Raw genomic sequence first — 22,840 nt, 5'->3', positions numbered from 1 at the left:
GCTTTGGGATAAGCTTTTATGAAAAGTGGTATCGAAATTGAGCTATAGCTAGCCAGCTAACTAACTAAACTGCATTTCCCTACTGATGTATTTAAAAGGTTTATATCCTGCCTAAGATATAAAGATCCTTAAGGCGACTTATAGTAAATTAAATAATAAAAGGCTAGGCTGCTGAGGCAGCTAAGAGAGACTTTTGAGCACAGTTTTTAAAGTTTCTCCCCTGCTCTTTGGTGGCGGTGTTGCCACTGTCTGCTGTCTAGTGGGGAGCCCAAGTGAAGTAGCAACCTTCCAAGAAGTGTGCCTAGGTTCTGTTATAATAGGGTTGAGCCGGGAGACTAGGGGGTTGTGCTAAAGAGAGCAGCAAGATCTAGTAGGTTCTGTCTACTCATGGGAAAAAGCTGTTGTGGATGGATGGATGGATACATGGATGGAGTGAGTGATGACAGATGGGACAGCCTGCTGCAGTTGCCATGATCATGACGTTCTGCTGGGTAGGGTGGCCAGTCCTCTGGGACTATCCTGGAGTCCCGGAACTGGAATTAATCTCCAGGCTGCTGGAAGATTGGAAATAAGCAACCCTGGAATCCTGAATGACTTGAAATTGAAAGTTGAAAAGTGGTATATAAACAGCAGCAGCAGAAATTGTGAAAAATATTGAAAACTAAAATCTCCAGGAATCGCTCAGTTTGAGAAAGAGGCCATAGCTCAGTGGAGGAACATCTGCTTTACATGCAGAAGGTCTCAGCTTCAGTCCCTGGCACATCTCCAGGTAGGGCTGGGTAAGACTCATGTCTGAAAGCTTGGAGTGCTGCTGCCAGTCAGTGTAGACAATAATGAGTGAGCTAGATGGACCCGTGGTCTGACTCAGTATAAAGCAGCCTCCTGTGTAACTTATTGGGGCTGGGGCCTAGCTCAGGGGTGGAGCTTCTAATTTGCATAGAGAAAGTCCCATGTTCAAACCCTGGCATCTCCAGATAGGACTGGGAATAACTCCTGCTTGAAACCTTGGAGAGCTGCTGCAATCAGGGTAGACAATACTGAGCTAGACAAACTCAGTATAAGGCAGCTTCCTCTGTTCTTATGTTTGGAGCTGGTAGCCATACTGCTGGGAAGAAAGTTTCCATTGTGCTGGAAAACTCCCTGTGTGTGTGTGTGTGTGTGTGTGTGTGTGTGTGTGTGTGTGTGTGGCACAACAGTCCTGGCAATTTTTCTGGGATAGGGATTGGCATGATGGTTTGTCTGTGGGTAGGGTTGCCGGCTCCGACAGAATATTTTTCAGGATATCTCTCCCCCCACCCCCGAGAATTGTTCTAATCATGATTTTCACAATATTTTTTTATTTTATTTTACATTTTATATCCTGCTCTTCCTCCAAGGAGTCCCGAGCGGTGTACTACAGATTTAAGTTTCTCCTCACAACAACCCTGTGAAGTAGGTTAGGCTGAGAGAGAAGTGACTGGCCCAGAGTCACCCAGCAAGTCTCATGGCTGAATGGGGATTTGATTTAATATTAATTTTATTTAATATTAAACAAGTGACATCTCTCAGAATTGCATTGTCATCTCAATGCCAGTTTGTGGAGACTAAGACAATCCTAAACGGGCTGGCCAGTGTGTGTGTGTGTGTGTGTGTTTAGGGGTTGGGGGTCGTTGCTGCTGCCTTGGCCTGCTTCTGGCAAGCCGTTTGGAGATGTTGTCATGGCATCCTACTAGGCAGCGGCTGCCATGGCAAGGCTCCCAACTGGTAACAGAGTGGTTGGCATGGCAACCTCCAGAGGAATAGCCTGTTGCCTCCCTCTTCTCCCCACATCATCACTGTAGGGAGAGGTTGATTGTGGGGGGGCTGCCTTCTGGGGCTGAGTATCATGGCACACACACCACCTCTCATGGTGGCCACTGCCATTTGGAGCACACAGGGTATGGCGGTGATGCCCCCGTGGCATCCTGCCAAGCGCGGGGCAGAAGAAGTTGCTAGGCAGAAAGGGAGGCGCCTCCTCGGTTGCGATGGAGAGGCAGTTGCCATGGCGCCCACCTTGAGCGAGGATGCGGTTGCCATGGCAGCCGCGAGGGCGGCGGGGAGGCGGACTTGGAGAGGAGGGACTTAACTGCGCCGCCGCCGCCATACCTCCGGCCAACAGGGGTCGCTGTCGGCAGCAAGAGGCGGGAAGTGGCCAAGGAAAAGCGGAGCGGCCGACGCTCTCCGCGCAGTCTATGGTGATTAAGAGTCCTCGCCAGCGACGAGGGAGCGCGCGCTCTGCTGTCGCGGGCGGACTGGCTAGGCTTCTGGGACTCGTTGGTGTCGCCGGCGGCCCTGGCCCTCCTTCGGCGGAAACATGGCGGCGGCCATTGCGGAGTGAGTTATGGAAGGCGGAGGCTTCTGCTTGGCCCGGGAGTGGGGCGGGGGCGCGGAGGAAGAGGAAGAGGAGGAGAGCTGGTCTTGTGGTCGCAAGCATGAATTGTCCCCCTTGCTAAGCAGGGTCTGCCCTGGTTTGTATTTGAATGGGAGACTCCATGTGTGAGCGCTGGAAGATATTCCCCTCTAGGGATGGGGTTGCTCTGGGAAGAGTACCTGCATGCTTGTATGCAGAAGGGTCCAAGTTCCCTCCCTGGCAGCAGCATCTCCAAGATAGGGTTGAGAGAGACTCCTGCCTGCAACCTGGGAGAAGCTGCTGCCGTCTGTGTAGACAATACTGAGCTGGATGGACCAAGGGTCTGACTCAGTATAGGGCAGCTTCCTACGTTCCTAGGAGCACAGAGGGGACGTAAAGTCAAGTAACTCATGCGGGAAGCCCATTCTGCTCCCCTGTGCCTCTCACCATAGCCTCAGGTCTGTCCTTGGACCACAATCCCTATTTTCCAAAGCAAGAGGCTGGAAGGCCCTAGAGTTGCCCACCAAGGATCTTTTGGCATTTCCCGGGCACAGGCTCTTCAGGCTATCATCGTCACATGCCTGCCAACATGTCCCTATTTTCCAATGGAAAAATAGGGACATGTTGACAGATATGTCAGCAGCATCTGCTTCTAATTCTTGCTGCTTGTTTTTCTGAATAGTAAGTTTAAAATAATGAACTGCCTATGGTGACTGTTGTTTTTTTAAAAAGAGGTGCTTGTTTGCGCGGAATCTTCTAAGTATGTTTCTGTTATTACTGCTAATACTTATACTGCTTTTCAACATAAGTTCTCAAAGCAATTTTCATAGGAAAATAAAGTAAACAAATAAGATGATTTCTGTGGCGGTAGCAGAGTTCTGTTTTCTCAGGGCCTGAGGTGGTATTGCGGAGATATCTCCTTGTTGGATTTTTTCTTTAATAAGAAACCACAGCTTATGTAACTTGGTGGTGGTGGTTGTACATTTTTACTCTGTTTTCTTTTGTGGCTGACTGTTGTTTTTAAGTAACAGCAAAGTTTCAAAGCTAACTAAAAGCCCAGCGTAGCTGCTTCTAAAAAGAGTGCCAGTGGTGGGGGAGTGTTGGGGCGGGAGCGAGCAGGTAAAGAGCTCTTTAGCTGTATCTTAAAGGTACCCTGCCCCACCCCGCAAAGGAGTGCACAAACAGCTCAGTGCAGGGAGACCTGGATCCAGACCTCCTTTCACGCCCACTGTGGCTTATTGAGTGGCCTTGATCAGTGTTCGCTCTAGCAGGGATTCCCAGATGTTGTTGACGACAACTCCCATAATCCCCACACAAAAGCCATTTCAGTTGGGGGTGCTGGGAGTTGTAGTCAACAACATCTGGGAATCCCTCTTAGAGGGAACACTGGTCTTGAGCCCATTGCTGTTTCTCAGAGGAACCTGCCTTTCAGAGCTGTTGTGAAGATAAGGTATAGTGCAGGGGTGACTGGGAGGAATGATGAACCCTCATGCTGCAGTAGATGCTTTGCTGCAGTTTGATCCTGTGATGTGTATTTAAATCACAGGATGGGGGGTTTAGTTAGTTCTTACAGAGGCCTTCATAGTGCTTTGATCATCCCTATCATCCCTGTCTGGTAGGGAAAACATTCTGTTTGTTAAATCCTGCTTTGAGTACTACTTGTGAGAGCTCTTGTATTTTGGTTCCTGTTTTATTCTTCTTTCTGGTATCCTCTTTGTTGCCTCACAGCAGGCGTTCTGTTTCACGATCTTGTCATACAGTTTGCAAAAATTCTTGTTTCGTTGCCGCTCGTATTTCCTGAAATGCTGTATCAACAGAGACAGTAGCCTTATGTAATTTCTTGTGCTGTGTAGGGCCACCTTATTGACTGCAACAGCATGAAGAAGTACCCTGGGAATATCTCGGATCCTGCCCGCGCCCCCCAGTTTTCAGTTTTTTCTTACCATCTTTTACTTGTATAGCACCCTTATTCATCAGAGTGTATGTGTGTACTGTATTTGTTTCCCAAAGAGAACAGTGTGCTAACATAAGAAGAGCCCTGCTTTATCATGCCCAAGGCCTATCTAGTCCAGCATCCTGTTTCCCACTGTGACGCACTAGATGCCTCTGAGAAGCCCCCAAGTAGGAGATTAAGGCGTGCCCCCTCTCCCGCCACTGCCCCCCTACAACTAGTGTTCAGAGACATCCCACCTCTGAGCATGGAGGTAGCCTATAGCCATCAAGACTAGTATCCATTGACAGACCTGTCCTCCGTGAATTTGCCTAGGCCCCTTTTTAAAGCCACCCAAGCTGGTAGCCTTCACCACATCCCATGGCAGAGAATTCCATTTAATTATGTGCTGTGTGAAAAAGTACTGTGTTGCTGAGTTTCTTGACGTTGGACCTCACTCTGGTCACACTTTGTGCATTGAAAGCATGCATACAACCAGTAACTAATAGTTGTTCCTCTTGCACTCAAAACAACATATGAGTTTTTTGCTTGGTCTTGTAGGACTTTAAAAGGTTCCCAACCTTTTTAAACAAGAGTACACTAACCTTCAGTTCCGGTACCCCATACAGAAGTGTTTTTGTGTGTGTATATGTTCTCTCTCATGTTACAGTTATTTGATAAGCTACTGCGGTCACTGGCTTACATCCAGACTGTTACGCATGAATACTTCCAATGAAATTAATGGAGCATGTAAACTTGTCCCATTAATTTCAGTAAGACTGTTTATGGGTAACTTAAGCTAGTGACGGGAGTAGCCAAATAGCGCAGCTGTAGTGAGGGGAGACGGGGTCTCTGAGTACCCTCTGGAAGCCCTTCAAGTACCTCTAGGGGTACTAGTAACCCTGTTGGGAAACCCTGGTCTAACACATTTCTTGTGTTATCAGCTTTTGTGGGCTAGAGCCCTGTCCTGTTCCTGACTACCATAGCAGATCTAGTTTTAGGAAGCAGTTGCTCTTAGTGGGCACGGAGCTATATTGCATAGTCTTAAACAGGTGTTGGGTTCAGTTCCAGCCCATTCTTTCCCTTTTCTCTTGCCAGCTGTATTCTCACAGCAAGCAAACATTCCTTTCCCTGACACCATGATCTGTCTTGTGGCAGAGTCCGGCCAACCTGGGGCTTCCTCTTCTTGAAGCAAATATTATGGATCATGAGGCCCCAACCATCCGGCCACGTCGGATCCAGAACCAGAACGTCATCTACCGCCTGGAACGTCGGCGGATCACCTCCGGCAAGACTGGCACTCACTGGCACCAGGTCCGCGTCTTCCACCAGAACGTCTTCCCCAACTTCACCGTGGTCAATGTTGAGAAACCGCCCTGCTTCTTACGGAAGTTCTCCCCTGACGGACGCTACTTCATTGCCTTCTCCTCAGACCAGACTTCTCTGGAGATCTATGAATATCAGGGGTGCCAGGCAGCCGAGGACCTCCTGCAGGGCTACGACGGGGAGATCTTGGCCAACGGCAACGACCAAAGGTCCATCAACATCCGCGGGCGGCTCTTTGAGCGGTTCTTCGTCCTCCTGCACATCACCAACGTAGCCTCAAACGGCGAGCACTTGAACCGCGAGTGCAGCCTCTTCACAGATGACTGCCGCTATGTCATTGTTGGCTCTGCTGCCTACCTGCCGGAGGAGCCCCACCCTCCGTTTTTTGACGTTTACCGCAATAGTGAGTCAGTGACTCCTAACCCCCGGTCGCCTTTGGAAGACTACTCCTTGCACATCATTGACCTCCACACGGGCAAGCTGTGCGACACCAGGACATTCAAGTGCGACAAAGTCATCTTGTCCCACAACCAAGGACTCTACCTGTACAAGAACATCCTGGCCATCCTTTCTGTACAGCAGCAAACCATCCACGTCTTCCAGGTCACCCCCGAGGGCACCTTCATCGACGTCCGGACAATTGGCCGCTTCTGCTACGAGGATGACCTCCTCACGCTCTCCGCTGTCTATCCCGAGGTCCAGCGGGACTCCCAGACGGGGATGGCCAACCCGTACAAAGAGCCGTTCATCAACTCCCTGAAGCACAGGCTGCTGGTCTACTTGTGGCGCCGGGCGGAGCAGGACGGGAGCGCCATGGCCAAGAGGAGGTTCTTCCAGTATTTCGACCAGTTGAGGCAGCTCCGCATGTGGAAGATGCAGCTCTTGGACGAGAACCACCTCTTCATCAAATACACCAGCGAGGACGTGGTCACGTTGCGGGTGACGGACCCTTCACAGGTATGGACCTGGGCTTTCTGGGAACAGGAAATGTGTTGAAGTCTGCATGCATCTGGAAGCTGCAGTGTATGCTTCCAGTCAGTGTTTCCTCTAACAGGGATTCCCAGATGTTGTCCACTACAACTCCCAGCATCCCCAGCTGCAATGGTCTTTGGCTGGGGATTCTGGGAATTGTACTCAACAGCATCAGGGAATCCCTGTTAGAAGGAACACGGCTTCCAGTCATTTTGGAATTTTGGTGTCTAACCCTTGGTTACTGTTTGTTATTTCATTATTTCCCACACTTGTATACCACCTAATACAGTCATCCCTTGCCAAGCACGGTTTTGATGATATGCGAATGGGAAATTGTGATAGGTGTTGCCAACCGTGACCTGAGTATCTGCATTTGGTGAGGGTTTTTTTAGTGATTTGGGGGGTGGGTGGGTTTTCAGCTATTTGCGGGGGGGGGGGTTCAGAGGTTCGCTCTGCTCATTCTTCTTGGTGACTCTTGGTGATATTACAGAATTTTTTTTAGCAATTCCCTGCCCCCCCCACCCCCTTTAAGGTCTTTTTGCAGTCATGGTTCCCCTAACCCCCTGTTTCCCATAGACTTTAATGCCTCGCAAGCTATGAATTTGCCAACGGCGAGGTTTTGCCAGAATAGAACCCTAGCGGTTGGCGAGGGATGTCTGTATAGCGTTCTTCATTGTAAGGCCCAGAGGCCAGTGGGGGCCCCCATCAACCCTAAGTGCAGCTCCCTGACTCTCTGAGGTGTGCATGGCTAGAAACTGCAGAGGCCAGGAAAAAAACCTAGGAGAGTTGCTGCTGCCAGACAGAGAAGACCATTCTAAGCTAGATAGACCCAGGGTCTGACTCGGTATGAAGCAACTTATGTTCTGCACACACTCGACAGACCTCCCCCCCTCCCATCATGAGCAGCAGTGAAGAATTAGGCCCAACCCAGTATCTGACAGGTCCAACCTACTGGATGCCTTGCCTGACCTAGACCAGAAGTCCAGAAAGCCTCCTCAACAGACCCCCATCCATCCTTTCTTTGAAAAACACCAGAGGAGAAAATCCCGTAACTTCCCTAGGCCACTTATTCCACAGCTTAGAAGGTGTTCTCCCCACAATTCTCCCGACAGGTAGAGAAGGGTCAAAATGGCTTGGAAGTGTGGGCTGAATCCTGCAATTTGAAGCTAATGGTTTGAGGGTGAGGATGCAGAAGGAGTGATCATTTGGACACAGAAAGCTGCAAGTCCAACAATGCTATCGCTTCTCTTTCATCTCTAGGTGGGTAGATGCTGCCGAAAGTCTCAGTGAGCGTTCGTCCCCTAAGATGTTACTGATGGCCAGGACGTTTGGGCCAACCGTTGACTCTCCAGTTGTTGTTGAACTACAACTCCTATCACCCCCAGCCACAATAAATTATGGTGGGGGGTGATGGGAATTGTAGTTCAACAACATCTGGAGAGCCGTGGCTGCCTACCTCGATCTAGAGACTTTGTTTAAAACGGAAACCCGGGCTCTTAAGCTGCCCTGCTATGTGTGAGCTTCAGTAACGAGAGTTGCAGAAATATGAAATAGATAGTCTTGGTCATCTGCCCGTAGCTTGTTACCTAGGGAAAGATTTCTGCACAAGGACCTTGGTGTTTGATTGCAAATCCAAAATGCAGCTTTTGGACATTCTTGGATAAGAATGCCAGTAATTCAAAAGAAATAGTTGATGGCGCACCGTCTTTCATTTCCCCAGCAGCGGGGAACCCTGACGGGTACGCCGTTTTACAGGCAACAGTGGAGCACAATGCACTTTAAAAGGCTCATCTCTGCATGCTGGAAATATTAAGACAGGAAAAGAAAATAAGTGCCCCCACCTCCCCAAATAAAACCTACCAACTTGCGCCCCTCTGCATATACAGGGGGAAGATAATTCATCACCAGCCTCCACCTGGCTTAAAATGGCTTCCCAGCAGGAACGAAAATTAAATCTGCCACTCTGGGGAGGGGCGGGGGAAGAAACCACAACATTTTGTGTTTGGCAGAGAAAAGAAACAGGAACAACTGATGTGTCCGGTTTGAAACGTAAACAAAACAAAAGGCCAAGAAAAGAGCTGGAGGAATTTCACACGGCTTTGTAAATAATTTGACGGCAGTTAATGGGGCAGTTAATCTGATGCCCATCGAGAGGACTGGAAGGACAAAAAGGCAGCTGGCGGAATGTGGGCTCCTCCCAGCCGGACGCAAAATAGTGTCTCTCTTGGCTTAATTTTGGATGGTGGGAGTGACTTGCTCATATGGCCTCAGGGTCTTCCACCTGTGCTCGGCGGGGCGACGTTAATTCTGCTTTCCTCCTTCCGCCCAGCCTTCGTTCTTTGTCGTCTACAACATGGTGACCACGGAGGTGATTGCGGTGTTTGAGAACACGTCAGACGAGCTGCTGGAACTCTTTGAGAACTTCTGCGACCTCTTCCGGAACGCCACGCTGCACAGCGAAGCGGTCCAGTTCCCCTGCTCCGCCTCCAGCAACAACTTCGCCAGGCAGATTCAACGCCGGTGAGCCTTCCGGGAGCTGGGTCTTGCGGTAGCGAGTGCGAGCGGTCCCCCTTGCTAAGCAGGGCCCATCTCGGTTTGCAGTTGGATGGGTGCCCCCGAGCGAGCCCTGCCTGCTGTAAGCTGCAGGCATCTCTCGCCAACTGCGGGTTTCCCATTCGCGTTTTTGAGTGTCCGCGACTGGGAAAATGTGGCAGTTCTCACCAACTGTGACCTGAGTATCCGCGGTTTGGTGAGATTTTTTGGCAAGGTGTGTGTGGGTGGGGTTGTGATTTTCAGGGGTTGGGGTGATTTTCAGGGTTTCCCCTTCACTGCTCTTACTGATTTGAGGGGGGGTTTGGTAATAAACTGATTTTTACTGTATTTTGCGGATCTTCTGTGATCATGGTTCCCCTAACCCCCTGTTTGCCATTGATTTCAGTGGCTCGCCGACCGCGAGGTTTCCCCGCAACGGGGATTGTATTCCCCTTAAGAATATCTCTTCCCCTAGAGGGAGGAGAGCTGGTCTTGTGGTAGCAAGCATTACTGTTCCACTTTGCTAAGCAGGCTTTGCCCTGGTTTGCATTTGAATGGGAGACTACATGTGTGAGGGGATGGGAAGAGCACCTACATGCTTGCATGCAGAAAGTCCCAAGCCACTTCCCTGGCACCTCCAAGGTAGGGCTGAGGAAAGCTGCTGCCAGTCTGTGTAGGCCATGAATTCTCAACATTGGTTCCCCAGATGTTTTTGACTTTAACTCCAATAATCTCCAAGCAAAGGCCCCTGGGGCTGGAGACTATGGGAGTTGAAATCCAATAACATCTGAGGACCCACCGTTGAGAATCCTTGGTGAAGACCAGGGTTTCTTAACCTCGGGCCCCTAGCTGTTGTTGGACTACGACTCCCATCATCCTCAGCCACAGAGGCCATGTCTGGGGATGATGGGAGTTGTAGTCCAACAACATCTGGGGGCCCAAGGTTAAGAAACCCTGGTGCAGACAACACTGAGCTAGATGGACCAGTGGTGTGACTCAGTACAAGGCAGCTCTGTTCTTACGTCAGGGCAGTGTTCATTGTAAGTTCTGGGGGCCCGTGGGGGCCCCATCAACCCCAAGCATGCCTCCCTGACTACTTGCTGGTTGGGCCTGTGTGAAGTTTTGGCCAGAGCTGAATCCTCTCCACGGTTCCCCATGCTGAGATTGCCCGGCCCATCGTGCAGTGCTGCACTTTGCCCTGTGCCAGGGAGGGTGCACCTCTAAGGGGAACAGGACCCTCTTGAGCCCCTGCACCATCTTGGAAGACATGTGCGGAGTGCTGGAAGGTGTAGCTCTTCTTCCCGGGTCTTTCCTCCTGGAGCCCTTAAGAGAGGGCCTCCTCTCTCTCTTACTAGGGCCCTTACAACCCTGTGAAAAGTGCAGTGCTGTGCAGAGGTCAGGACAGTGGGAACTGGCTCCCACATGGATGTTCTCGCTTGGTTTTGCCAAAGTGGGCCCTGCTTGAAAAACGGTGAAGATTGTGAACCGCCCAGGAACCTCTTTTGTATGGGGCAGTATATACAAGTACCAAATAAATAAATAAAGATCATTGCTTTGGGGATGGGCCTGCAGCTCAGTGGTAATGCATCTGCTTAAATGCAGAAGGTCCCAGGTTCAATCCCTGGCAGCATCTCCAGGTAGGCCTGGGATAAAGACTCCTACCGAAAACCTTGTAGAGCCACTGCCAGTCAATCCAGGGATTCTCAACACTGGGTCTCCAGATGTTATTGGACCAACTCCCATAATCCCCAGTCCCAGTGGCCTTTGGTTGGGGATTATGGGAGTTGAAGTCCAATAACATCTGGGGACCCAACATTGAGAATCCTTGGTGTAGACCAGACCTGCTCAATTTAGGCCCCCCAGCTGTTTTTGGACTACAACTCCCATAATTCTCAGCCACAGCAGCCAATGGCCAGGAATTATGGGAATTGTAGGCCAACATCTGCAGGAGGGCCGAAGTTGAGCAGGCCTGGTGTAGACGATACCCAGCTTGATGGACCAATGGTCTGACTTGATATAAGGCAACTACCTGTGTTTGTTACGTGCATACCCTGCCTTTTTGTTCATCCTGGAACTCAAGGCGGTGTCTCCATCACAATTCCAGGGCGGTCTCCTATCCAGGCACTGGCCAGATTTTGTCCTCTTGACTCCAGCGAACTGATACTGCAACGTATCCCCTCCGACCATGCCCCTAGGGTGGGGCAGGCAACCTTGACTCTCTCGCTGTTGTTGAACTACAACTCCCATCATCTGCTGCTGCAATGAATTGTGGCTGGGGATGATTGCAATGGTGGTTCAACAAGAGCTGGAGAACCATGGTTGCCTACCTCACCCTAGGATATTGATTTGCTGGCGAGTTGTACACCGGAGACTTGTTGAACACTCGAGTGTACAGAGCTCTCTGCTCTCTCCAAGGGAAGAAAACTATTTCGAGAAGAGGCTTCTCTTCAAGGTCTCTTGTCCACCACCTGCATTTTTTCCTTTTCCCTTTACATAATCTGAGTAATGGCTGAAAAGAGATGGATTTCAGCATCATCCTTCGACCTCGGAAGGTCCATCTGTCGCTGCGAACCCTTCAGCCTTCAAGTCAATCACCGAGAGAACCTAGACTAAATTGCCGGGTGGCTAATCCGTCTCTCTCCTCATTTCTGCTCTAGAGTGTCTCATGTTGCGAAAGGATCCTGAACTTGGGAAGAGGCCAGGGCCCGCTGTTTTAGTTCAAGGCTGGTCGCGCAGGAGCCAAATGTGAATGCTGATGGCAGAGTTTAGGTGTCTGGTTTATTGCCTGGCACCTTTGCATCCTTGCAAAACCAAACGCTGCTGCTGCTGCTGTTAGAATTCCATCGCATATCAGACTAAACCAGTGGTCTTCGCTGTTTTTCAAGCGGGGGCCACTTTGGCAAAAAGCCACAAAAAAGTGGGAGTCATTTCTCATGGTGCCGACCTTCATGCAGTATTGTGCTTTTCTCTGTGCTGGGAAGGCCCTTTCAGAGAGACAACACCCGCTCTTAAAGAGCTCTAGGAGAAAAGCACTGTGAGGGGCTGTGTTTCCCAGCACTCTCTTCATGCCTTCCAGGATGGCGCAGGAGTTCAAGAGGGCTCCATTACCCTCAAAGGAGCCCCCTGGCACTGGGCGAAGCAGCACTACTGCTACGGATATTTATATCCCATTTGTCAACAAAAGTTCCCAAAGCAGTTTACAGAGAAAGAGAAATAAAGATGGCTCCCCATCCCCAAAGTGCTCACAATGTTAAAAAACAACAACAACATACACACACCACCAAAAAACATAAGATAGATAGCAGCAGCAGCCACTGGAGGGATGCCGTGCTGGGGTTGGATAGGGCCAGTTGCTCTCCCCCTGCTAAACACAAGGGAATCCGTACTTTAAAAAGATGCCTCTTTGCTGAGTTAGCATTCTTACTGCACAGTGAGAATAGTAGTTTCTGTATAGCGCCAGCGGGATTGTACGGAGTATCCAGCTTCGGCTGAAGCTTCCCACAGGCCCCTAAACAGTGAGTCAGGGGGCTGCACAGAGAGTTGATGGGGGGGGGCACTGGCCCCCCAGACTTTATGATGAAGAGCGCTGTGCTCAATAATAGAGATAAACACAGGACTGAAAACTTTAATCAGTCAGTTAATTAGCCATGCTTTAAGTGTGCAGGGTTGGTGGGGGTTCGAGCCTGAGGCTCCCTGGCAGTTGTTGGACTACAATCCCCATCATCCCCAGCTGCAACCCCCAACCCCCGCCCCCGTACAGCTGCATTAGAGTGTGTGTGTGTGTGTACCTCTTTTTTTTGAAAGCTACAATGCAGAATTGGGAGTGATGGTGGATTTGTAAATTAAAAATTGGCTTGCTTGGTTTTGTCCACGTGCGGCCATGAACGCCCAGTCTGTCTCGGTTTCAGGTTTAAGGACACAATTGTGAATGCCAAGTACGGTGGGCACACGGAAGCCGTGCGGAGGCTGCTGGGCCAGCTCCCCATCAGTGCTCAGTCGTACAGTGGCAGCCCATACCTCGACCTCTCCCTCTTCAGTTACGATGACAAGTGGGTGTCTGTCATGGAGCGGCCCAAGACGTGTGGCGATCACCCTATCAGGTACGAAGACTGCCCAGAGGCATCCATAGGGTGGGATGCGGGACGACTGTTCATACAGGCTGCCCTTTGGAAAGAAAGCAACTTATCAGAAGGCTTAAGTCTTAACCATAGAGAGCCAGCATGGTGGTGGTGAGAACCACGGTTCCCAACCAGGGTTCCTCCAGATGCTGCGGAACTACAACTCCCATCATCCCCAGCTACAATTTATTGTGGCTGGGGATGTTGGGAGTTGTAGTTCAACAACATCTGGAGGAACCACTGGGTCAGAGTGAGAACTCGAGAGGCCCGAGTTCAAATCCTCCCTCGGCCCTTAAACCCGCTGGTTAACGCTGGGTCTGTCACTTACTGTATTTGCCTGAGTCCAAGACTAGGTTTTTTCCAAGTTTTTTTTAAACATTAGAAATGGGGGTGGGGGGATTATCTTAAATTCAGAGTCTTCTTCCTTTTGGATCATACAAGTATATCTTGTAACCTGTTTGACTGTAAACCGCCCAGAGACACCAGTTTTGGGTGGTATATAAATACGTTGGATAAATAAATACCGTATTTACCCAAACTGAACACGGGACTGAATGTGAGGCGACCCCCTTTAAAAATACAGGTTACATTTAAGCCACCTAATGGTGCAGCGGGAAATGACTTGCCTGGCCAGCATGAGGTTGCGGGTTCGAATCCCCGCTGGGATGTTTCCCAGACTATGAGAAACTCCTATATCGGCACCAGCGATATAGGAAGGTGCTGAAAGGCATCATCTCATACTGCGCGGGAGGAGGCAATGGTCAACCCCTCCTGTATTCTTCCAAAGAAAACCACAGGGCTCGGTGGTCGCCAGGAGTCGACACCGACTCGACGGCACACTTTACCTTACTTTACAGGTTACATTGTATTTATCTGAAAGGAAGCGGACTCTGAATTCAAGGTGACCCCCTGATTTCCAGCAGTGTCTGCGTCCTCCAAGATCTGTGAGGATCGCCAGGGGTTGAGCCAAGAGCACACGATGTATACGCATTGTCTTGCCTTGTTCTTCCGATTGTTTTTCTCACTGCTGTCCTTGATGTTCCGTGAAGGCTCCACCGGGCAGCCTTTGTCTAGGTGGCTGTGTGTCTGTGTGTGTGTGTCCCCGTCCCCCACCCCCTAACAAAAGACAGCCGTGCTGCAGATATTCTCAGTAATGGGCTTCTGTGATGAAGCAAGTCGCTGCCGCCTCTCCGCTCAGCAGCCGGGGGTTCGGAAGGCGAGAGGCCACATCGAGCGTTCCAGAGCCGTTGAGTTCTCTTGTCTCCAGTGCCTACTTAGGAGCCAGAAGAGCCTTCAGTTGGAGGGGTGGACCCCTGACCCGTAGAGAGAGTTCCTCAACAAAGGCGTTTGGGTGCCGGAGGCAGGACGAGTCTGTGTAGTGATGCCATAAATGAAAGGATTGACAACTATTGCCACCTTTTTAATAACGTCTGTCACTGGCTGCGTCTCACCTTGCCTAATGGGAGGGCAGGACCCAGTTGTAAGAAATGAGTTAGGAGGGTTTGCTTGGGAATTTCCCTCTAAAGAGCACGTGAAGCTTCCTCTTACTGAGCATCACTCTGGTTCAGCTGGCCTACATAGGAAGCTGCCATATCAAGTCAGACCATTGGTCCCTCTAGCTCAGTATTGTCTACACAGACTGGCAGCGGCTTCTCCAAGGCTGCAGGCAGGAGTCTCTTTCAACCCTATCTTGGAGATGCTGCCACGGAGGGAACTGGGAACCTTCTGCTCTTCCCAGAGCGGCTCCATCCCCTAAGGGGAATATCTTGCAGTGCTCACACATGTAGTCTCCCATTCCAGTGCAAACCAGGGTGGACCCTGCTTAGCAATGGGGACAATTCATGCTTGCTACCACAAGACTAGAGAGGAGAGCTGGCCTTATGGTAGCAAGCATGACTTGTCCCCTTAGCTAAGCAGGGTCTGCCCTGGTTGCTTATGAATGGGAGACTAGAAGTGTGAGCACTGTAAGATATTCCCCTTAAGGGATGGAGCTGCTCTGGGAAGAGCAGAAGGTTCCAAGTTCCCTCCCTGGCAGCATCTCCAAGATAGGGCTGAGAGAGATTCCTGCCTGCAACCTCGGAGAAGCTGCTGCCAGTCTGTGAAGACAATACTGAGCTAGATGGACCAAGGGTCTGACTCAGTATATGGCAGCTTCCTATATTCCTAAACCCAGCTCTCCTCCTGGCCTAGTGCTGGCCTAGTTTTGAAGCATCTTCTTTCACTGGCAATGGTTTTCTGGGCTCTCAAGCAAAGGTCTTTCTTGGCCCTGCTTATTGTAGATGTTGGGAATTGAGTACTGAGCGATGACCTCCTACAAGGAGGTACTACAACTACAAATATTTATATACTGCTTTTCAGCCAAAGTTCTCAAAGCGGTGTACATTGAAAGATAAATAAACAAGACAATTGCCTGTCCTCAAAGGGCTCACAATGTAAAAAGAAACATACGGTAAACACCAGCAAGAGCCACCGGAACAGTTGCTCTCCCCTTGCTAAATATCAGAGAATCCCCATTTTAAAAGGTATGCCTCTGCTCAGTTAGCAGGGAGCTGCTTTATAGTGGATTATTTATCCTGGCTTTGTAAGGGCTGCCTGATATCGGATCAAGCCATTGGTCCATCCCATCCAGGCCTGCACACAACATTAGGCTTTGGGGCCAGATGTGGATTGCGGGGACCTTTTTTTTTTTGCTGGCCCCCAGGTCAGAAGAGTTCCTGGCTTGTCCCACTGAAAGCAGCGGCTCAGTGCATTTGAGCCCTTGAGACTAGATGAGATGCATGTGGCTGTGATGGACCAACACGCAGGTGAACCAGCAGCAGTGAATGGAGTGGGCTGAAGCAGCAGCATCAGGTGGGGGCATAGGCAGACCACACCCCAGAAAAGCAGAGGGTCCCTCTTCCGGTCAGTTCACTCTGCTCTGAGCTGTGGGGGGTATCCTTTCTGGGAACGGCCGTATGCCATTCCGTCCACGGTTCCTCGGAAATATGTCCCACGGTGTACCCCGTAAGGCTTGTTCCCAAGTAAGCCTGCCTGGGACTTCAGCCTGAAAGCAACAGCAATTTAGGAAGTGCGGGGTGGACCTGACATTGGTTTGCGGTTGGCATGCACTCTGGATGCCCCCCCCCCCCCTTAGCAGGGACGGGGCTTATTTTCTCTGGCCGATGCCCTTGGCTAAAATTGTGGGTCCCTTGACAGAGGGAAAAGATCCGCAAGTATCTAGTAATTGCTTTCTTTAATATTCTTAATTAACGTTAATGTAATTGCTGAAAATTGACCTCGACCCCTGCACACCAAGTCATGGTACATTCCAGCCTCCCCCCCCCCCCCCCGGGCATATGAGTTGTGCAGCTCTGATCTAGACTACGGCCGTTCCCTCTGATTGTCCCTGGCGCACCCCTGGTCATCGGCAGAGGCTGTCTTTTAGCTGAAGATATCGAGGGTTGAACCTGGGACCTGTCTTCAGGCAAAGCATGTATTCTCCCATTGAGCGATGGCCTCTCCCCTCCTAACTTGAGATTTCCAGGCAAGGATGCCATTGGACTCAAGTGCAAAGCACTCAGGATAATTCACATTTATAATACACATGTCTGTTTTCCAAAGTCTTTTGCGTAGATTATCCCCACAATCCTTACAACGCTCTGTGTTGTTAGCTAGTCTGTATTGGGGAAGAAAGATGGGGGTATGAATGGAATGAATCGTAATCAAATATTACATGTTTAAAATCTCAGTCTTACTCCAGGAGCTCAGGGTAGTGCACATAATCTCTTCTCCCTCTCCCCTACACAGGTCAGGGGCATGGGACCAGATTCAGTCCCTGGCAGCATCTCCAGATAGGATTGTGGGGGAGACCCCTCTCTGAAGCCCTGGGGATCTGCTGCCAGAGATGCAAGGTTTGGGCGGTATAGAAATATTTTTAAATAAAGAAAATAAGTATAGATAATACTCCGCAAGATAGGCCAATGGTCCGACTGTGTGGAAGGCTCATTTTGTGTCTGTGTGTGTGTCTGTGTCTGTGTGTCTGTGTGTGTGTGTGTCTATCTAGGGGGAAAGAGGGGGAGGGAGACCATTTTTAACAATGCAAACAGAACACCATAGAAGTATTATCTGGATCCCAGAAAGATGCTGTTAATCCCAGAAAAGGATGGTATAAATGTATTGTTGATGAACAAAACAGAAATATAACGGGTAAGACGTTTCAGGTTTTGCTTTCTTCAGATGCTATAGGAAGGGTGCAGTAGCTACATTGACTGACCTGGGATGTCCATTTCATGGTGTGCGTGTGCGCATGTGCGTGCGCGTGCATTTGTGTATGTATGCACGTGTGCGCTCACACACTTTAAAGAGCTTCTTAGGGTTTTCTTGGGTAACCCGAGAAAGGAAAGGGACCCAGAGACTGGCCCAAACACTACATGGCCTTGTGGAGGGTGGATTTCATCCCTCCACCTTTAATTTTGAGAATTTATAGAGTTGCCGCTAGTGCAGAGCTGCAGACTGGAAGGCAAAAAAACACACACAGCGCTGGAGTCCTCTGGGGAGCAAGTCCAGCCATCCCGCCTGGGTCACGACTTAGTTCTCGCCCTGCCTGGGCTGCCGCATCAGCTGCCTTCGTAGTTAATCCAGCAGTCGGCCAGCTGTTCTGCCTCCTCTTCCCTCCTTGCTCATGAATTCCAGTGAGTGCTGCCACCGCTGCCAAAACTTCCACCGGAGGAGTGTCCCGCCGTTCCTCTGCATGGAGAGTTCTAGTCCTCCTCCTCCTGCTGCTGCTGCACTGTAGCCTCTCCCCATGCCATGGCTCTCGCTGCCTTTGGTTTCTTCTCCCACAGGCGCACGGCATCTCCCTTCTCACGCCTGGCCTGCAGCTGCAGAACAGCCCCTCCTTGCATTCGTGCTCTCTGGGCTGGGCAACAGAGTGAGTGTGAGGCTTTGGATGTGCCCCAGTTTCCCTCCTCGCTGTGGGTTTCTCCACTGCCCTGAAGGAAGGGAGGTCTGAGGGCTGGCCGGATTCCTTTAAGCGGCCGCCACTCCTGTTGGTAGGGTAGAGGCGTAGAAGTTTTCATCCGAGACCTATTTGGGAGCCTTCTAGAAGCAAAGCGACTTGCCAATAAACTTTCCCATTTTCATAACAATTGGCACGGGGAGGGAGCTGTGCAGGATGACTGTTCTTCTTGACACGCATCTTGCGTTTCAGTGTCTAATTTATCCTCCGCACGCAACTCATAGAAATGGCCTCTGATTGCAGAGCACTCTTTGGAAGAGATTTAAAAATACCAAACGGAGCCCATCTTGGAGATTACAGGGCGCTCTTCTCGAGGAGGGTAAATTGCCCAGAATTGGGGAGAGGGAGAGAGAGGAGCCGACCGCAGACCTTGTTGTGTTTGGTTATCATTTTCCCCCCTTTTCTAAGAGCTCCCTTCCCTTCCTCCACCTCACCAACTCCAGCCTCTGGAGGAGGGACCCATTTAGAAAACCAGCTATCAAGATTATTGCTCTTCCACCTCGTCCTTGTCCCTTAATGGCTGGGGTAGCGGAGGGCTTTCAGGAGGCGGCGAATAATGGCTATGTTGAAAGAATGCAAGGAATCCAGCAGGCTGCATTATCGAAACTTGGGGGGGGGGTTGTCTACTTATTGAAAGAGCGCCGTCCTTCCCGTTCTGTCTGCAGCTGGAGCACCCAGTGTGGGAGGTGGGTGGGTGGGGGTGCAGTCTGTAGGCGGAAGTGTGTAGGATCCCCTAACGAAGGAGGACATTTTCCAACAGAAAACAGGAGGCTGTGTGAGTATAGCCCACACCAGGCATGGGTCCTGGGTCTCTCGGGCACTACCGGTTGCTCCCAGGAAGCACCTCAGCAGGCATTTGGGCTCACTTCCGCTGCTGTTCCTTGCCAGCCTGGCTAGCTGACTGAGCAGGACTATGGCCATGCCGTTTAAAAATCTCTCTTTGAGTGATCAGGGTTTCTTTTACCTTTTCTTCGGTCAATTTCCCTCCAGTTCCTTCTGCCCCGAAGCAACACCTCTCGATCCCCTTCTGTCCCGCAGCAAAATTCTCCCCAAACTCCGGGCTCTTGATATTCAGAACCCTTATTCTGTCTACGTTTTTGTACAAGCTGCCACCTCGTGACTGGCCCCTGCCTCTCCCAGCTGCCATTTTGGGCTAGTTGTTCCTAAGGCTCTAGCAATAACCAAAAAAAATGTGGCTTCCGGGAGCTTTGTCTGCCTCCCCCAGGAAGGAAGATGTTCTCTCAGGTTGTGCTTGTATGCACCTTGGGGCAGAGCCGGTCTGTCTGTCTCTTTTGGTTATGTTGTCCTGTGAAGCAATGGCTTTCAAAGCACGTACCGCCAGGGCGCACTTCCCCCATGGATTTGCTTAGGAGCCCAAGAAGCTACCTTCTGTTGAGTCAGACCATTGGTCCATTTAGCTCAGCATGTCTGCACTGACTGGCAGCGTCTCCAAGGTTTCAGGCAGGCATCTTTCCCAGACCCACCTGGAGATGCTGCCAGGGAGTGAACCTGGGACCTTCTGCATGCAAAATATTTGTTTTACCACTGAGCTACAGCCCCATGCCCTAAGGGGGATATCTTACAGGGCTCACATGTAGTCATCCAAATGCAAACCAGGGCAGGCCCTGTTTAGCAACGTAAACCATTCATGCTCACTACGACAAGACCAGCTCTCCTCCCCTGTCATTAATTTCCAGTTCCTGGTCATAACCATTGCATTCTTGCTGCAGAGATGGTTTGGGCGGTGCCATCCAAACCACGAAACCCCGATGATCTTGTACGTTTTGTGGTATTATCATTGTTGGGTATTATTATCATCTGCTTTCCCAGGAACACCTGCCAGTCAGTGTAGATGATACTCAGCTCTCTGGACCAAGGTTCTGACTCATTAAAGGTAAAGTTGTGCCATTGAGTCGATGTGGACTCCGGGCAATCACAGAGCCCTATGGTTTTCATTGGTAGAATACAGGAGGGGTTGACCATTGCCATCTCCCATGCAGTATGAGATGATGCCTTTCAGCACCTTCCTATATCGCTGCTGCCTGATATAGTACCAGCAGGGATTCGAACCGGCAACCTTCTGCTTGTTAGTCAAGCATTTCCCTGCTGCGCCACTTAAGGGCCATATAATATGTCCATAAATGGTTATTTTAAGCAGGGCTGTAGAATACTGCTAGAGCACCTGCTTTACATACAGAAGGTCTCTGGTTTAACCTACAGCAGGCCTGCTCAACTTTGTCCGCCCCCCCCCCCCCGCTGTTTTTGGACTACAACTCCCTTAATCCCCAGCCACAGCGGCCCATAGCCAGGGATTATGGGAGTTGTAGGCCAACATCTGCAGGAGTGCCGAAGTTGAGCAGCCCTGATCTACAGCATCTCTTGGTAGGGCAGGAAAAGACCCATGTCTGAACCCTTGGAGAGCCATTTTTAAGTCAATGGAGATGATATTGAGCTAGACTGATCAATGCTCTGGCTTGATGGAAGGCGGTTCCCTATGTTCACGCCGACTTCTTTTTCTAAGATATAGTTATGGAAACCTTCTCACAATTCTAACTTGCGCCCTGTTCCTTTGTTTGCTTTTGATTCCCGCTGAAGTGCCATTCTATGTTTCCATTGTTGCTAAATCGCAAGAGATTGATCGTCCTTCGGTTTCATACCATTTAAGACTGACCTCCTGGCATTCTTGTCTGTCCCTCTCTCCTCCTCTCTGTTCCTTGCAGATTCTACGCCCGAGATTCTGGTCTCCTGAAGTTTGAGATCCAAGCAGGACTTCTGGGCCGACCCATCAACCACACGGTCCGGCGCCTGGTCGCGTTCACCTTTCACCCTTTCGAGCCCTTTGCGATCTCTGTGCAGCGGACTAATGCTGAATATGTTGTGAACTTCCACATGAGGCACAGCTGCACGTAGCCACAGTTTTCGGCGATGGCAGCCACGGCCACCGAGTAGGTGCATTTTGTCACCGATTCACCAAAGCTAGACTCTCTTGCACTCTAGGAAACCAAACAGTCATTAAGCTGGAATGGTGTTCATTCTCACGAATTGTCGCCCTCTTCATGGTCTCGTCTGGGGTAGACTCTCGTCTGCCCAGTAGAAGTCAGGCTTGTTCGTTTCAGTCCGTGTCTCCTCTCGAAACTGTGTGTGGCTTTTACGGGTGAACCAGTATTAATCCAGAATGGTTGTGCTTCTCGTTCGTTTGGCTTTGGGTTCCCTCCCATCCTTCATGGACTAATCGTATTGTAAAGTTCTCCATGCTCCTATAAGCTTTGTGTTCTTTGGTGCTTCTGGTGAGTGAAGTGCAATGGAGGAAACCATTCTCATTTTGCCAAGATGTTTAATTCTCCCCCCCCCGCAAAAAAAAAAAAATTCTGTAACAGCGTAGGACTCTCCTGTCACCATTGCGGGATCTTTCCACTTACCTAAGTATTTTTATTTTTTTTAAGAGATGTCACGCCTCTCTGCTGCTGCAATCCAAGGACGTCTCGTAGTGGGTTATGCTCCTCCATGTGGCTGGAAGGCAGGACTATGCAAATTAAGTGGAAGCCTTTAAGAGTCAGAGGAGCCTTGCCCCACCCAGTGCTTTTCGTCCTGCGTTTGGCTCCTGGCCGTGTTCTCTGTTTTTCTCTGATTGCTTCCTCTCGCCTATTTCCATTTCGTCTTCTTGACTGTCTGCTTTGTTTCTTTGTTAAAGATCTTCTAAAACTCTCTTATCAAAAAAAGGAAAGGAAAGGGGGGGGGAAGGGGAGAGGTTTAGTTTTACTTTTAGTTTTACTTTTGGTTTTGCTCCACTTCCCCCCCCCCCCCCCCGCTGCATGGACGGACCAAGCTAAACACAAAGTTCACATTGCAAAGGCCATTCAGGCAGCCGGTTAGCCGCCCAGGAGGCTGCGTTGCCCAACTTCCTAGAGAGCCCCCAGAGCTCCAGAGAGCATAAACCTCCCGCCATATGGCCTTGTGTTTGGGCAAACGCCTGCAGAAAGGGGGATTCTGAGCTGGGGGGGTGGGGGTGGACCAGGCAGCTGCCTCGCTTCCACTCCCCGCCATTGGGGCAGGCCGAGCCGCAGCAGCAGAAGCAGAGGAGAGCTGGTCTTGTGGTCGCAAGCATGACTTGTCCCCATAGCTAAGCAGGGTCTGCTCTGGTTGCGTATGAGTGGGAGACTAGAAGTGTGAGCAATGGAAGATCTTCTGCTCTGGGAAGAGAAGAAGGTTCCAAGTTCCCTCCCTGGCAGCATCTCCAAGATAGGGCTGAGAGAGAGATTCCTGCCTGCAACTTTGGAGAAGCCGCTGCCAGTCTGTGCAGACAATACTGAGCTAGATAGATCTATGGTCTGACTCAGTATATGGCAGTTTCCTATGTTCCTAAGTGGCACCGCCGCCACCTCCACCTCTCTCCAGAGCCTTGTGGAGCCTGCAGCTACTGGGAACGACCCAGCTTCCTCGCTGGCCGCCATTGCTTCCACCAGCGGCATGTTGGGCACAGCAAAGGACAAACGCTGGGCCGCCAATGAATGGGCTGCAGCCACACCGGAGGGTGCAGGATCCGGCCAGGGCCCAGCTGCAAAGGCCTCCTCTGGAGCAAGGGCAGCAGTCACAGGAAC

At 50.5% G+C, this 22,840-nt stretch overlaps 1 protein-coding gene across 5 annotated transcripts; it reads left to right on the top strand.

The window, feature by feature from the left end:
- Positions 1–2,135: 2,135 nt before the first annotated feature.
- On the top strand, positions 2,136–21,505 carry DET1 (DET1 partner of COP1 E3 ubiquitin ligase). Of its 5 annotated transcripts, none has more exons than XM_053272357.1 (5): positions 2,136–2,352; positions 5,397–6,581; positions 8,926–9,116; positions 13,037–13,228; positions 14,104–14,833. In XM_053272357.1, the coding sequence occupies exons 2-5, from the start codon at positions 5,499–5,501 to the stop codon at positions 14,138–14,140; spliced, it is 1,503 nt and encodes a 500-aa protein (XP_053128332.1). In that variant the 5' UTR covers positions 2,136–2,352; positions 5,397–5,498; the 3' UTR covers positions 14,141–14,833. The 5 variants fall into 5 exon arrangements, with proteins under 5 accessions (XP_053128332.1, XP_053128329.1, XP_053128328.1 ...); XM_053272354.1 differs by lacking the exon at positions 14,104–14,833 and adding an exon at positions 20,963–21,505 and having other exon boundaries at positions 2,138–2,352; positions 5,457–6,581; XM_053272353.1 differs by lacking the exon at positions 14,104–14,833 and adding an exon at positions 20,963–21,505 and having other exon boundaries at positions 2,138–2,352.
- Positions 21,506–22,840: the final 1,335 nt, after the last annotated feature.

Source organism: Hemicordylus capensis, chromosome 10, assembly GCF_027244095.1.
Source record: "Hemicordylus capensis ecotype Gifberg chromosome 10, rHemCap1.1.pri, whole genome shotgun sequence".
Lineage (NCBI taxonomy): Eukaryota > Metazoa > Chordata > Lepidosauria > Squamata > Cordylidae > Hemicordylus > Hemicordylus capensis.
The sequence above is the reverse complement of the archived record's forward strand: the minus strand, read 5'-3'. Positions and strand labels throughout refer to the sequence as shown.